Here is a 15,833-nt window from a genome sequence, read left to right as displayed (position 1 = left end):
TATACATTTAAAGGGTCGGTACTATAGTTTAGCACCTTGGCTTGTGACAAAAGGAAAGACGGATTAGGTGTCACAAAAGTAGGGACTATAGTCCCCACCCCATTGTTTGCTGATCTGGCAAAACTTTTTTAATACCAGTTTATCCTCTTTCCCAGTATTTCCAACTCTCTATTGTCTTTTATTGGGAATAGTTATTTTTCAGGGAAAGGAAAAGAAAAAAAAGGAGTGGAAGTGCAATCAGTTCAGAAAAAAACAAACCAAATGGTATGAAAATTTCATTTCCTAATCAAGTATTCTCTTCCCCGGAATGATTCAATACTACCTGAATAGAATGATCCAATACTACCTAGCCAAATCAGCCATCTAACTATCTCTTCTGTGGTTCTTTTGCTCATTGAATATGGAGTGTTCGATGTTTATATCTTGATCGGACGATCAAGATTGTGGGTACATAACCATCTAATCCGAGATTGCAACATGAACGGTTTAGATCAATCATGGTTGGCCCCACAGTACAATATTAATCATAAATCATGGTAAGATGGGCAGCGTCTAGGAAGGGTAGGATAAGTCCCCTTCCTATTAAATACACAAGCAAATTTATGCATTTCTCTTCGACCTTTTTCTTAGGTAGAAGAGAAAAGGAAAGATTTTGTTCATATATGAAACCAAACCAAAATGTATTAGTTGTTTACGTCAGCTATCAGTACTTATTACTGAAATATGTTATGTGAGATGATTTTTTTCACTCCATGTAGGATAAAAAACCTCCTTTTAATGTGATGACAAAAAAATGTTTGTCTGCCCACAATTCACCTTATCAAGGGGGTGTATTATCCTACATTGGGGCGAAAAAATAATCTCCCATATGTTATTTAGCCTTCTTGCTATCAAGAGGATATAATATTAGGGAAATGTTGTCAGCACTACTGTATTTTGATGAGGACACTCCTCACTTTTTTTTAAATTACCACATCCAATCCACATCAGATGAATGAAAATGCATAAGACAAAAACTTTTATATGATGTAAGCCCTTATAGTAATATTCTTTAACCTCAATTGTTGCCCATCTGATAGACGTTGATCAAAACATTTCTGATGCAAAATTCTCTTTGAAAATTATAATTGCTCTAAAATGCTAAAGCAAAAATGGTTCAAGAAAATTAGTTTTCCTTTGGATTGCAAGAAATATGGTTCATGTGAGAAAAGCAACACAGGTTGACTTCCTGGCAAATTTTGTCATTTTTATTCAATTCATTTGAGGTGGCTGTTCTTACATGCAAAAGCCACCCACGAAATAGCTTCCCGACAAATTATTTAAGAACTTTTTTTCCTCTTTCAAACTTTTCCAGCCCTATTTGGATTGCAAGAAAAACTTTTCTTCCCAAGATTTAGAGGGATATTTCCAATCCTACTCATTCTTTTAGTTTTATATTACCATTTTAGAGGCTTTGTTAAGCTGTAATCATGTGCCTTGCTCCCTTTTAACTTCTTTGAATCAAAACTAACTTCGGATTGAAATAATTATAATCAATGCATTACTTTTTTTGTATTAAGGCGTCCTTTTATCACCATTAAGTTTTTTTTCTTGTCAGCGCGGGGTGCTTTACTAGTATATTAATATGGGAAGTGATATATTCATGCCCTTTTCTTCCCCAAGGAACCCCTCTTTAGTTTGTTTATCACTTCTTTTACACTACAAGGGGGTGGCCCGGGGAAGAAAAGGGGTTGACTATATCATTTCCCTTTCTCTTGATATGATTGATTTTACTTACTAACGATAATTCCATAGTCATTTAAAACAAAAATGTACCATATAAAACTCTTTATCCTTTCTTTATTTCAAGATCTGATCTACTCATTCAAAATGCCCTGCAACGGGGTGTTCTCCACGGTATATCAAGCCAGTGTTTATTTTATCATTGGATGGGCTTCTTATCTTGTTTACATCGACCTTTATTCTTAGATAAAAAAATATTACCCTAACAGAGCTGGTGAACAGTGGACAAGATGATTTCACGATAAAATTATCCAAATAGGATAATCAATCCCAGGATCTCTTATCCAAGAATATGTATCCCCGTGGAGAACAACCCACTTGTATCATCATTGGAATAACAAACTGACCGGCAATCTTAACTATCCAATCCGGGGACTCTTGAGGTCTATTTGAAGTCAGATTTATACAGTTAGGAATACGCAACCAATATGATCTTTGGATTATAATCTATACAGGCTAGGACCCCATATAGGTTCAGAATCACCCGACAAATGATACCACGCAGGGGCGATGCCAGAAATTTTGCACAAGGGGGACAAAAATTATAGTAATTTTTTTCTATCTTAGGGATGATTGGAAAGGGGGGCATATTTTTTTTAAAAGGGGGTAAGTAGAAAAAAATAAAGGTAAATTTTTTTTTTCCCAAAAAAAAAAGGGGGGCAATTGTCTCCCTTCCCTTTCAAGTGCCATCGCCCCTGATCCCACGTTCCATAATTTGGCATATGCCTACAAGTTTTGTTTAGAGGGACCTCGATTTATGATGAGATCCCTATAAATTAACAATAATCCTATCATTTTCTTCTAAATCGTGGAAAGGAAAAAATTTCCGTGCAAAAATTATCGGCCGGGAATCTTTTTCTTGCAAAAATCCAAACACGGTTAGCGTAATCATGGGCAAATACTTGAAAAACACTAAACAAGATAAAAAGTGAGGGTCCTAATGGGTAACATACCAAAAGATGATCATCAACTTAGAAAAAATTATGCATTTGTTTCTCTAGTTGTAGCTTGTAAGCATGATTTTCATGATTGCTAAAATAAATGCATTCTTCCTCTACGTTTGTCATTGAATATGGAAAATATCTCCAACAGGGTTTGATATAAGACATTAAACCATCCCATTTTCTCACGAGTTAGTGGAATTATAGAAAAACATACTGATTTTATGACTTTACTTTGTTGGTATTATGTAAATGAGCAATGGTAGATACAAGGGAGCCCTTGCATAAAGAGCAGCATAAGGGCTCTTCATTGGATCCACACGCCATTTTCAGTTGCATTTTAAAATCGGTTGAAAAAGAAAAATCAGTTACATTTGATGATGTGGATCCAATCATGAGCCCTTCTGGGGATCTGTATGCAAGGGCTCCCTTGTATCTATCATTCCTCCTTTGGGCCATTGATCAACCAAAGGTGAGAGACCCATATGTTTTTTGTTTATTTATTTTGGAACACTTAGTATTATTATTATTTAAAAAAAAGGGAAATGATATATCCGCATCCTTTTTTACTTGGGACAGCCACACTTTAGTAAAAAAGAGTAGTCATAAATACAGTAGAGTGGGGCTGTCCAAAGTAAGAAAAGAGGGCGAATATATCACTGCTTGAAATATGTTAATTTCTATTCAAAAGAGAAATTGACGAGAAAATCATTGAGGGAACAAATTTAAATGATTACAGAGCGTAGAGGGTGGAGTTGGGTACGTGAAAGGGATATCTCCATAATTTCTCGGTCTCACCCACGAATCCAATTTCGAGTAAGATCGGTTCGGTAAATGATATTTCCACCCCCTAGCATCTTCTCTTACTTTTTGTTTTTCTTTTCTTAAATATGACCTTTTTCACACCTCTTTTTTTATTACATTTAACTGCAATTGAACCCGCTTTTTAAGGATTAGACAAACAAGAGGGGGCGGAAATGTTTGCATCATCTGCTGGCCATTTCACTAAGTGCATGCTCTCTAAGGATTACGCAACCATGATCTCAACGTGGACCACCATTTTCAAGTAAAGATTGACTTTAGTCGTACAAGATTAGTGCCTAAAACCTTCTAATCCTGTAAAACCGGAATACGTATCCCTTGGGAAAGTACAATGATGCAAAATCCATATGGGTCTTAGGCCCCTTCCTAGGTAGCGACTGTAGTCATTTATGGTAGGATCTAGTTCATGCCCGATTTTACGAGAAATCTACTCAGAAGTAAGGATCCAATCCCCGATGCTGAGATCCCACATTTCTTAGAAAAAAACATCGCCCAAATGGATTTCTGTACCAACCAATGGGAGCGGGAATGCACATTTCTACGAAATTGCCTAGCAGGTCCCGTAAATAAACATTCAAATTTGGAATTGAGTCTCTAGCTCAATGGTCAAGGCTTTCTTCTTCAATCTTGACGTCTGAAGCTCAATCCCAGCTTATTTCCCGAAAAAAGAATTCAAATTTGAGTTGGAATGTCAATGGACCCAGACGAATCCTCAAGATCCAGCCCATTTAAAATGGATTAGGACATTACGTTTAGGGAAATGATATCAGCACACCCATGTTTTAGTAGTTGCACTGTCCCTGCTTGTCTTTTCTTTTTTAATTGTCCCATTAGAGCTTTTTGGGAACTGTAGTAACCTTTTTTACTGCTCTTTAAATACTAAAAGACAAGTTGCTTTAGTGGAAATATTAAAAAATAGTAGTGCTAGTATCATTTCCCTAACTTTAATACGAGGGGTCCTTTATATATAGATTATCAAGATCCAGTTAGGTTTTGAAAAATTATGAATCCATAATCGAGATCTGCATATTTGTCAAAGTGTCAAATATGATTTCGATAGATTATTAAAAAGATATATGGTTTGTGATCTAGTGCTCACAAACCATATATCCCATAGTTGGTTTCGTCATCCAACCCATTAGTTTTATAGGTTATAGTTATGGTTATGATCTGTGGGGGTTTATAATGGATGGTTAGAAAATGAGCTTCTATTGATCGGACGGTTAGGTGGTTTCTTAGGAACATCCTATCTATGTGAGGTCTTATAAAATGAATGGGTTGGATGAGTCAAACAACTATGAGAGAAGTGGTTTGTGAACTCTAGCTCATGGTCAGCTCAAGCTCACGAACCACGCCCCCTTAATAAAATGCCCTAACATATTTTCTGTGGTTTAGTAAAAATTACAGTCATTTAATACATATTTTACGGAAATGATGATATCAGCACACCATTCTTTAATAATTGCACAAAGGCCGCTTGTCTTTTCCTTTTAAATTGGTTTGCAAGAGCTTTTTGGGAAGTGTAATAACTCTTGACAGCTCTTTAAATAATAAGAAACAAGACAGGTTAGTGCAATTATAAAAACATTGTTGTGCTGGTTTCATTTCGTATATTTTAACACAATTTATTATATATTACAAAGTTATTTGAGTCCCTTTTTTAAAAAAATACATAAATATTCACTCATTGCATAAGGTAATAGCAAACATTGAATAATTTATCTATTAATAGTAAATTATTTTTTATTTTATTATTGGATCATAGTTCAAATCCAAACAAAGTTAGATTCAAACATCGAGTAGGATTTATGGAGTTTTTTGATTAATGTCTAAGTGGATCGCGACCCAGACATAAGTGGATCCGATCCAAAATTGGCCTTTTGACTTGTCCCTAAATTTTAGATTAATTTTTCACTGCTAATGTACATTATTTCAGCTGTCCAAGCTCTACTATTATAGTATTCGCCCAATGGAGAGACTGCTAGTCAGTATTGGTCCTTTCAATTGGCTCGAGATAACTTTTCTATTTCCTTGAACATAGTGCTCTCTGAGTGCTAGTACACTTTTTTTTTTACCGGGGAGAATAAAATTGTTTTTGAAAAAAATACACTGAAATTTTTTAACCCAGCTTGTTTTTGCTAATCTAGAAGAGAGCTTGGGGCAATGTTTCTGTCGGAATGAAATGGAGTAGCTTCTGCACAATTCCATTCCGGAAAAGAAGAATGAGAAGCTTTAAAAACGCAATCTAAAGGGGTGCAACTTGGGTCAGGCCCAACCCGAATGTGACATATTCAACCCGAATTTTGCTTAGGTTGGGTTGGGTTAGGGTTGGTAAAAGCCAACCCAATTTAATTCAGGGTTGGGTTAGGGTTGAGGCCTTGGCAACCTAACCCGACCTCCGTCCTCTAATTTTCTCATTATTTTCTAGGGCTAGGCTCTTTTTTTTCCATGTATTTTTCTCTTTGGCCCTAGATAAACCTGAACCAAACCTAACTCAACCTGACCCCAACCCGGCCCAATTTGGAGGCGGGTTGGGTTAGGGTTGAGGAAATGCTATCTCCGGTTGGGCTAGGATTGGCCTCAACCCTACCAAACCCGTCCCGAGTTGCACCCCCACTTCTGTTCATATCAAAGGTGGGGCCGCCAAGTGAACAGTGGTGATTGCCCTATCACTGGACAGTGCTAAGATGTTTATAATCCAGCGGGCTACAGTAAAGGACCGCCAACTTTGAGCTAAAAGACAAAACTGCCCTTGACTTTTATGAGAAGAAGCTCCATCTGAAACTGCCCATGCTACTCTTCCAGAGATTGTCCATACTGCTCTTTTCGAGAAATTTGATAGAGGCTGAAATATTTTGGGGAGTTTTTTGCATTTTCTACAGGTAGAGAGTATTTCGAGGTTCGAGAGTCTTCAGAGGATTTATGGGTCTCTGGGGCACTGGCTATTTAAAGGAACTTTACGTCTGCATGTTGCTAATTGGAGGGTATTCCTGCAAATTTATACCCTGTTTTTGTTTTGCTTTGAAATTCTGTATGTAAAGCCTATCTATTCGAAAACATGCCAATCGTGTGACTGTGCGCCATACCCTTAATGTTGTTTAATCTATTAACCCTTGAGCAACTCTAGTTTGCCTCCTAATCGATTCATGTTCAGTGTCCACTCCGCCATGTATGGCCCTTCATCCTAACCTTTCTTGCGGCAGTAAGTTGATGATAAATCAACAGTCCATATTCAACATTCAAATGTACACAAATCAAAGGGTTGTGATCTGACCCATGGATGGTGTTAGTGGGAATATGATGTTCGAGATTTTATATGGTGTAAGCTGTTATAGTTCTGTATTTCATTTTTCTATAAGTACTGTAGGGACCACACTAAAAGATGATCCAAACCGTCCATATGATGGAACACAACTTAACTAGGTTGTTCCCCAAAATTCAACCGAGTTAAGTTGTGTTCCATGTACTTTTTGGAAAAATGACAGGACTGGACTTACACTACATAAAAACTCAAGATATTCTTATGGAGGAGAAATTACATGATGCCCGAGAAATTAAGGAACAAGGGTGGAGAAAGAAAAAACTCTCCGCCCTTGATTTCTGATCCCGCAAAAAGTTAGAAAAGTTGGCTATTGCTAGATAGGAAATCAAGGGTGGGGGTTCTCTCTCTGCCCTTGTTGTTTGACGGTTGGGCACCATATAAATTCTCGAGAGGAGATATAAATTGGCACCCTAGCATAAAAACAGAGTTAAAGTCTGATGCTTTCATGACGTCATTTCACCTCAAAAGGGTGTGAATCATCCAACAGTGGGCGCGAATTTATCATCACCCTATTAATAAGCTATTATAAAGGGAAATGATATATTCACTCGTTTTTTTTTATTCGTGGGAGTCTGTGACACAGTCCAATCTAGTGTAGTAAAAGAGTAGTAGTCATATACACGCCAGACTAGAGGCGGCTGACCCAAGTAAAAATTTGGTGCCAATATATCACTTCCCATTTTAATTTTACAATTCCTCAGAACAGAAACAACTAATATTTATCCCCCCTATTGATACCAGGCACCCCCTCGGTTTTCGCTCCTTAAAAATAATCTTTCCAGCATCAAATCATTTCTCTCGAGTGGAGTGAGTATGCTTTTCCTTTGCTTTTCTTCTACTCCCTTTCCGTTGAAGTCTTTTTGGCGGGAGGTAGGACCCACAATCAGATTTCTCTCTCTTCCCCTGTTAAATGCCACCCATATCTTCCCCTACCCCTCCTCCTAAACCAGACAAAAATAAAGCCTGTGGAGAAAAACAAAACCAGAAATCCCCTGCACTTCCCTAGCCAAATGAATCTCTTCCTCATCTTCTTCTTCCTCCTTTTCCTCCAAAACCCTAACCCTACTTTCTCTCTCACACCCGACGGTCTCTCTCTCCTCGCCCTCAAATCCGCCGTAGATTCCACCAATTCCTTCTCCGACTGGAACGAAAACGACTCCAACCCTTGCCACTGGTCCGGCATTTCCTGCATGAACGTCACCGGATCTCCCGATCCACGAGTCGTCGGAATCACCATCTCCGGCCAGAATCTCCATGGATACATTCCCTCCGAGCTCGGAACCCTAATCTTCCTCCGGCGAATCAATCTCCACGGCAACAGATTCTATGGCTCAATCCCTACTCAACTCTTCAATGCCACCTCCCTTCACAGCATTTTCCTCTACAACAACAATCTCTCTGGCACTCTCCCCCCTTCCATCTGCAACCTCCCACACCTTCAAAACCTCGATCTCTCCAACAATTCCCTTTCCGGCCAAATTTCTCCTGATCTAGGTAACTGTGTACAGTTACAGAGGCTTGTCCTCGCAAAGAACAGATTTTCCGGTGAAATCCCTCTCGGAATCTGGCCTAAGTTGGAGAATCTTGTCCAGCTTGATATCTCTTCTAATGAATTCAACGGATCGATTCCGTCTGATCTCGGCGAGCTGAAATCGTTGTCAGGAACTCTCAATCTCTCCCTCAATAAGTTCGTAGGCAAGATACCGCAGTCACTAGGAAAACTTCCTGTGACTGTGAGTTTCGATCTAAGGTATAACGATCTCAGCGGTGAGATTCCTCAAACTGGAACTTTTGTGAACCAAGGTCCAACTGCATTCCTCAACAATCCCTCCCTCTGTGGGTTTCCTCTCCAGAAACCTTGCCGGAATTCCCCTCAAAACTCATCTGGAAATCAGAATCCGGAACCGGAATCCAACATTCCGGCGAAGAAAGGACTGAGACCAGGTCTGATTATCCTAATTTCCGTCGCTAATGCTGCAGGAGTGGCTTTGATTAGCTTAATTGTAGTATATATTTACTGGAAACGAAAAGATTCAAAGAATTGCAGCTGCACAGGGAAAGGAAAGCTTGGGGGTGGAGGTAGGAATGAGGGATTATTCTTCTGTTCATGTTTGAAAGGGTTTTCAGGGAATTCGTCGGAATTGGAATCGGACAAGGGAGGTGGAGGAGGAGGAGGAGGAGGAGGGGGAGAAGGTGAGTTGGTGGCGATTGATAGGGGATTTAGTTTTGAATTGGATGAGCTTTTGAGGGCTTCAGCATATGTATTGGGGAAGAGTTGGTTGGGAATTGTGTATAAGGTTGTTCTTGGGAATGGGATTCCGGTGGCTGTGAGGAGGTTGGGAGAAGGTGGAGGGCAGAGATTTAAGGAATTTGCGGCTGAGATTCAGGCGATCGGACGGGTTAATCATCCCAATATCGTCCGATTAAGGGCTTATTACTGGGCTTCTGACGAGAAGCTTCTCATTTGTGATTTCATTTCCAATGGCAATTTGACCACTGCTCTTCGAGGTAATCTTCTTCTTCTTTCATTCCTTTCTCTGTTTTTTACTGTTAAAGCTATTAATAAAATCTGGTCGATCTGGACCGTCCAATTGAAGACAGTCCCTCGCTTGTTGGATGGGGGAGGGTCCCAAAAAGCCCACGGTGGTGGACATTTTCATGGTTCGTTCTGTGTGACTCTTCCATCCAACGGCTAGGATTGTTTTCTAGACTGTCTAATAAGATGGACGGTTTGGATGGGGGGCTTGGTTTTTCTACTGAAGATGAATTAGGTCCCTAGATTAAGGAAATTTAGGTATCTTTTGTTTGACTTTGACCCTTAATTTCCATTTATTTATGGCTTAAAGCATTTGCATGTTACTCACCCTACTCAGTAGGGAAGCAATAACTAAAGTCATAAATAAAGTTTCTAGCTTTACGGGTGATTTTATATGGTGGAAGAAGGGCTTACAACAAGACCGTAGGGGTACCCGCCCTTGATAACTTTTGAGGAGCTGTTGTTTGATCAAATGTCAAGGGTGGTACAAACTACAAAGGCCTTACTGTTGTAAGCCCTCACACCAAACAATTTCTCGCTTTATGGAACCTAATAAGTTTTTAGCTTTTGTCTTGAGAGAAAGTTCTCTCTGAAAAGGCTGTCTTTGGATTCTTATTACCGGGTAGGAATTGGATTCTTATTCTAGTTCTCATTTAAATGGGGGATGAAGGGGCGAAATGTGATTCCTTTGATATGAGAGGTGATGAAACTTCAACCTGTGACCTAAGAGCACAGCACAGAGAAAGGGTCAGCGGGAAACCACTTAGACAATCAAGTTAGATATCGATTCCACATTTAAAAAACCAAGTAATGTAAATTAGAATAAAGGAGAAGATGGTTCAGAAAAAAAGACGTCTCTCTCCATTGAGCAGCTGGAATCAGATCCCGATTCCAGCTGCTCATTCCGGCAATCCTAACGCTCCTAAATATATTCCAGCTTCAGTTGGGCGTAATTTCACAATGAGGCACGGTTCCTACAGCATATGGGTCCCACCTTTGAATGATATAAACCTTTTATTTGACTTGTACAGTTGTACTGCATTAGATCTTCTCTTGCCAAAAAATAACCACAATTATACTTTTTTAACTTCCAATTTTTTACTTTAAACAAGCCGTTGAGATGATGCGATTCCTTATTTTTCTAGAGCTAATATCTGCGACTAGCATGTTTTGATAATGGCACTACAATATTTTACTTTGTTTTACACTTTTATCAGGATATTATTAACAGCCAGATAATTTAAAAAGTGTAAAACAAAGTGGCCATTATCAAACTATGGCTGTGAGGATATAATTATTGGGGCCCATGTTCACGTGGGTTGAAAGTCTGGATCAGAGCCTCTGATTTGTCATGATCAAATGATTGTAGGCCGTTGATAAATTTTTTATTTATTTAAAAGAGGCATCTTTTAGTAAGGTTTTATCCGCCACAATTATCATCCCAACAGCTCTGACATCTCGGGGGAATCAATAATTTATAACCCGATAACCTTAGGGAGGTGATATTTTCACCCCCTGCAGTACGCATGCGCCCCTCTTCCTCTTATAACGTGATTTTGCCTTGAACAGTGGTCTACTTTTAACGCTTTTTGACATCAAATCACGTTATAATGGGGGGCATGCGTACTTTTGACGTGATTTGACGTAAAAAGTGTTAAAGTCTGTCCACAATTCACGTCGCATAATCATAAAGGAGGGGGGCGAGAAAATCATCTCCCATTAACTGGATACCTCATAAGGGGAACCGATGGACAATGTCAATTATCTTCTATTTGAATTCTTTATGCTCTGTTTGGATGCCATTAATTCGTTGGGAGATCCCAGTGGTCAAAGGGGAGATTAAAGGGGAGATCTAAAGCGGATCAGTCAACGGGGAGATTAAGGGTGGAAGAAAGAAACATTGTTTGGTTTGTCTTGCAAATATTAGGGGGGTTTGGGACAAGGGCAAAAAGATCTCCCCAAGATCTTCTCCACAAATTTCTTTGATTTGAAGAAATTTGGAGAGAAGATCTCGAGCGCGCCAAATCACCCGACCGGCGCCTGACAGTGCTAGTGGTCAAAGACCTTAAAAGGCAACCAAACAATCTCAAGAAGATGTTCTCCCCTCAATCTCCTTAAAAATAGCCAACCAAAATCCCTCAATCTCCTTAAAAATAGCCAACCAAACAGAGCATTAGGGAAATATTATAGCACTACTGTATTTTGATGAGGGCACTCCTCACTTTATTAAAAGTACGGTACGGACCACACCATAGGATGATCCAAACCGTCCATTAGATGGGCCACATCCTAAATAGGTTGTGGCTCAAAAATCATTTCCATTTGTTGATCCTAACCCTCCGATCTACAAAGGGTTAGGATCAACCCTCTAACATTCAGATCGGACGGTTAGGATCGACCTATGGAAATGATTTTTGGGGTACAACCTATTTAGGCTGTGGCCCATCTAATGGACGGTTTGGATCATCCTATGGCGCGGTCCGTACTTTTAATAAAGTGAGGAGTGCCCTCATCCAATTTTTATGGGAGTTGATATTTTCACCCCCCTCACTACGCATTCTAATATATACCACTTTACAGTGTATATGTTGTAGTTGCAAAGAAGTTATTAGGTAGTTACTTATGTAAGGTTGTAGGTGTTAGTTTCATTATGTGTCATGTTAGTGGGTGAAGTTTGTGGGTAGTGGGATATGAAAGTGGGCAAATGCGTTAGTGATGTGGTACACCTTTGTGCTTGTATTTAAGTTCTTTGATTCAATGAAATGAGAGGAGAAGTTGAGAGTCATGATTCCTCTCGATTTGAGCCACTAGGAGGTCCGGTTGCTTCGAATCAACCTCTTTGCCCCTCTTTTCTATTTTCTTTTTGTTTATTTGTGTTATGGCCCAATTAGGCACGTAACACATTCCCCCCACTTGACGTCAAAAAAGCGTTAAACTTGCCTTGTTCACGTTATAAAGTGGGTGAATGCGGACTAATGTGGGGGTGAAAATACATCTCCCTATTATATTGACTATTGAGGGCATGGGTATATCATTTCCCATTTTAAACCTGCAAAATTACCTAGAAACTGTTGGTTAATTGTTTATTTTATCGTGTCGCAGGTCGTTCGGGTCAACCCTCACCGAGTCTCACCTGGTCGACTCGGTTAAGAATCGCCAAAGGAATAGCTCGTGGGCTTGCATATCTCCACGAGTCCAGCCCAAGAAAATTCGTACATGGAGACATAAAGCCCTCAAACATCCTCCTCGATGTAGACTTCCAACCCTACATCTCTGATTTTGGCCTCAACCGCCTAATCAGCATTGCAGGGGGTGACTCAGCTGCCTCATCCGCAGGCTTTATCGGATCCTCCCTTCCCTCTACCAAAACCATCTTGCTCGAACGGGTCAACAATTACCGTGCCCCAGAGGCCCGAGTCCCTGGTAGTAGGCCCACTCAGAAGTGGGACGTATACTCATTCGGGCTCATTTTACTTGAATTATTGACTGGGAAATCTCCAGAGCTTTCTTCTCCATCTCCAACAGCATCCACTTCATCATCCACGGATTCCATGGAATTGGTGAGATGGGTGAGGAAAGGGTTTGAGGATGAAAACCCATTGTCAGAAATGGTGGACCCGGCATTGCTTCAGGAGGTACATGCAAAGAAGGAGGTTCTTTCAGTGTTTCATATCGGGCTTGCATGTACTGAGACGGATCCGGAGTTAAGGCCAAGGTTGAAGACTGTTTCGGAAAATCTCGAGAGGATTGGGGGGTGAGGTTTTTTTTTTACTATTGTTTCATCAATTTTTGAGGGGGATCGAATTTTTGTATCATCTTAATACTGTATTTTTGGGCAAGTTCCGAAGAATTTATCTGCTTAAAATTGCCTTGTGCCCATATGGGATAACCACCCTTGAAGTTTTCAGATTTGGTCTATTTTTTGTTTAATTATTTTTTTTTGGGGGGTTTTGGAACTGGGTCTTATATTTTGTTGAGTCGAGCAAACTCTGTATGGGAATAGTTTACCAATGCAAGATATAGTTTTCAATGCATAAGATTTTCCAAGAAAAAAAAGCTACCCTCTCGATACACATGTATTTTGGTTGAGTCTATGAGCAGTACCACTTGGGCTGATTGTTTGGATGCAGGTATAAGCCTTATCTAAGTAGTTAACAGATAGGAGACATGGAATTTATCTACCTGGAACTTACCTGGTAATCTGTTGTTTTGTTGTTTGTTAATTTATCCCTCTCTGACTTCCTCACTGTCAAAGAAGCAGAACCCACAAATGGAAACCCCATATCTACAATTGAAACCCCATATCCATAGAATCGAAAACCCCCAAACACCAAATCGAAAACCCCATATAGATTTATGTTGTCAAGAAAAGGGAGAGATGGACGGATTTGTTCATCGTTAGAAAACCATATATAACTGGTGTTGGATGTAAAATTTGCAACCAAATCAGAGGCCAACATGTGGCACGCGCATACTTAAAGGTGGTCAGGGGCAAAAGGGTAAATTCATAGCTCTTCCAGAAACCCTGATAGTCGCCTCAAGCAAGATAAACTTGGAAACCGAAATTCTGGGAAACTCGCTTAATTAATCGAGACACTAGAAAAGTTAAGATTCATATCATGCCTAGGACTCTACTCTATAAAAGGGGGATCAAACTCCACTGTGCACATCTCATTCACAATAACTTTTATATTCCTGAGCCCACGGAGAGCTAAGTTCATACTCTTGCTGCGTCTGACTTAGGCATCAGAGGACTCTCTGAGGCCAACTCTGTTCCTCTTTCTAAAGTTGTTCTTTGTTCGTAGGTCACAGGTCATCTTTCCGAGCGCCAGCTCCGCTCAGCACAGTTCGCTTTTTGAGAGTGAAGTCCAAATTTCAAAATCAACAGCGACATCGCCCTTGGGAACTAAAGAGAAGCTAAAGGATCTGAGCACATGGCACCAAGGAAGACCAACCACAACACTCATCAAGATACGCACTTGATACAGACTCTGAGCATGAGGCACGATCTAACCCAAGACACGGTTCTAAAAGCTATCATGTTGCCTCTCGGGCAATCACAGCAGCCCTACATTAGCCTATGGACAGTCTGTCACGCCCCAACTCGTATCCCAATGTTCCACACTCATGTGTACCTTGACATACTAGTGGGTGTCAACCACTAGTTTGAATGCGGAAGCAAAGTACAATTCTACATTTTCTAGTTCAATATCAAGTGATGGTCGACGGAATACCTATTCTTTCACTACAGAAAACATGGAACTCACTTTAGCTTCATCAAAAAAGATTGGTGAAAAACCAAAGAATGGTGAAGGTATCACATTGCTTTTGATGGCTAAATTTGATGAAACCGTCAAAATATCTTAGAGCTGTACTTTTCATCTCAAAATTGTATGTATCATCAATCGAAAGACCAATTTCTAAATGAACAGCTTAGCCAACGATTGATAGTACAACACAGATCGTGAAGAATGTTGGTTTCCAAAAGTTACATGTTCAATTGTGGAAGAATTCTAGGAATGTTTTCCAAAAGAATTGCCACCTGGTATAACTCCCTTCAGACATACACAACATCAAGTTGATTTGGACCCTGATCCAAGTTTACCAAATCGCTTTCGCTATCAAATGAAACAAAAAAAGCATGATGAATTATACTGACAAATGAATGAACTGTTGGAATAGGGATATACCTGGGAGACTCTAAATCCATGTGTTGTACCAACTTTGTTAACACCCAAGAAAGATGGTTGTGGTGAATGAGTACAAACTGGCAAGCAAATAACAGAATGACTGTGAAATACCGCTTTCCTATACCTTAGTTGGATGATATGCTAGATCATCTCTTGAAAGCAACTATTTTCTGTAAACTTGATCTAAGAAGTGGATACCACAAGATACTTTTAAGCCATGAAGATGAATAGAAAATGTCCTTTGAGATGAGAGAAGGGTTATATGAATGGTTGGCCATGCCATTTGGTCATTCCAATCCACCAAGCACTTCCATGTGAGTCATGAATCAAGTGTTGATGCCTTTCATTGGTACATCCGTTGTTGTATATTTTGATGATATGAGTTTATTGTACCGACCTGATTCTACAAGTGCGACACCTTAGAGAGGTTCTCACTACATCGTATACAGACAACTTTATGCTCAAGTGAAGAAGTGACTTCATGACTCCGCAAGTCCTTTTCTTAGGATTTGTTGTTTTTGAAGGTGTGTACGTGGATGAATCCAAGGTGAAGCCAATCAAGGATTGGTCAAAACACAAATGAGAGAGAGAGAGAGAGAGAGGTTTGATCAGTTCATGGCCTTGCTTCTTTTTATCATCGTTTTATTCATCACTTCAGTTCTATCATGGCCCCATTGTGTGGAATTCCTCAAGCGTGTCAAGGGGAAGAGGGTAATCAAAACCCTTACAGTTGCTGTCTC

The 15,833-nt window shown here is 39.7% G+C and overlaps 1 protein-coding gene across 1 annotated transcript; it reads left to right on the top strand.

Moving 5' to 3' along the window:
• The first annotated feature begins 7,674 nt into the window (after positions 1 to 7,674).
• On the top strand, positions 7,675 to 14,825 carry LOC143885080 (Leucine-rich repeat protein kinase family protein). The gene is made up of 3 exons (XM_077389050.1): positions 7,675 to 9,375; positions 12,506 to 13,157; positions 14,209 to 14,825. The coding sequence occupies exons 1-3, from the start codon at positions 7,878 to 7,880 to the stop codon at positions 14,384 to 14,386; spliced, it is 2,328 nt and encodes a 775-aa protein (XP_077245165.1). The 5' UTR covers positions 7,675 to 7,877; the 3' UTR covers positions 14,387 to 14,825.
• Positions 14,826 to 15,833: the final 1,008 nt, after the last annotated feature.

The sequence above is a fragment of the Tasmannia lanceolata genome, unplaced genomic scaffold, assembly GCF_043159265.1.
Source record: "Tasmannia lanceolata isolate RefF3 unplaced genomic scaffold, GAP_Taslan_0.1 ptg000008l, whole genome shotgun sequence".
Taxonomy (NCBI): Eukaryota; Viridiplantae; Streptophyta; class Magnoliopsida; order Canellales; family Winteraceae; genus Tasmannia; species Tasmannia lanceolata.
This window is presented reverse-complemented; position numbering and strand designations above follow the sequence as displayed.

Coding starts and splice junctions, on each gene's coding strand:
- LOC143885080 (XM_077389050.1), top strand. CDS start 7,878: ATGAATCTCTTCCTCATCTTCTTCTTCCTCCTTTTCCTCCAAAACCCT. Junction 9,376..12,505: donor TTTGACCACTGCTCTTCGAG/GTAATCTTCTTC, acceptor ATCGTGTCGCAG/GTCGTTCGGGTCAACCCTCA. Junction 13,158..14,208: donor AATCTCGAGAGGATTGGGGG/GTGAGGTTTTTT, acceptor CTTTGTTCGTAG/GTCACAGGTCATCTTTCCGA.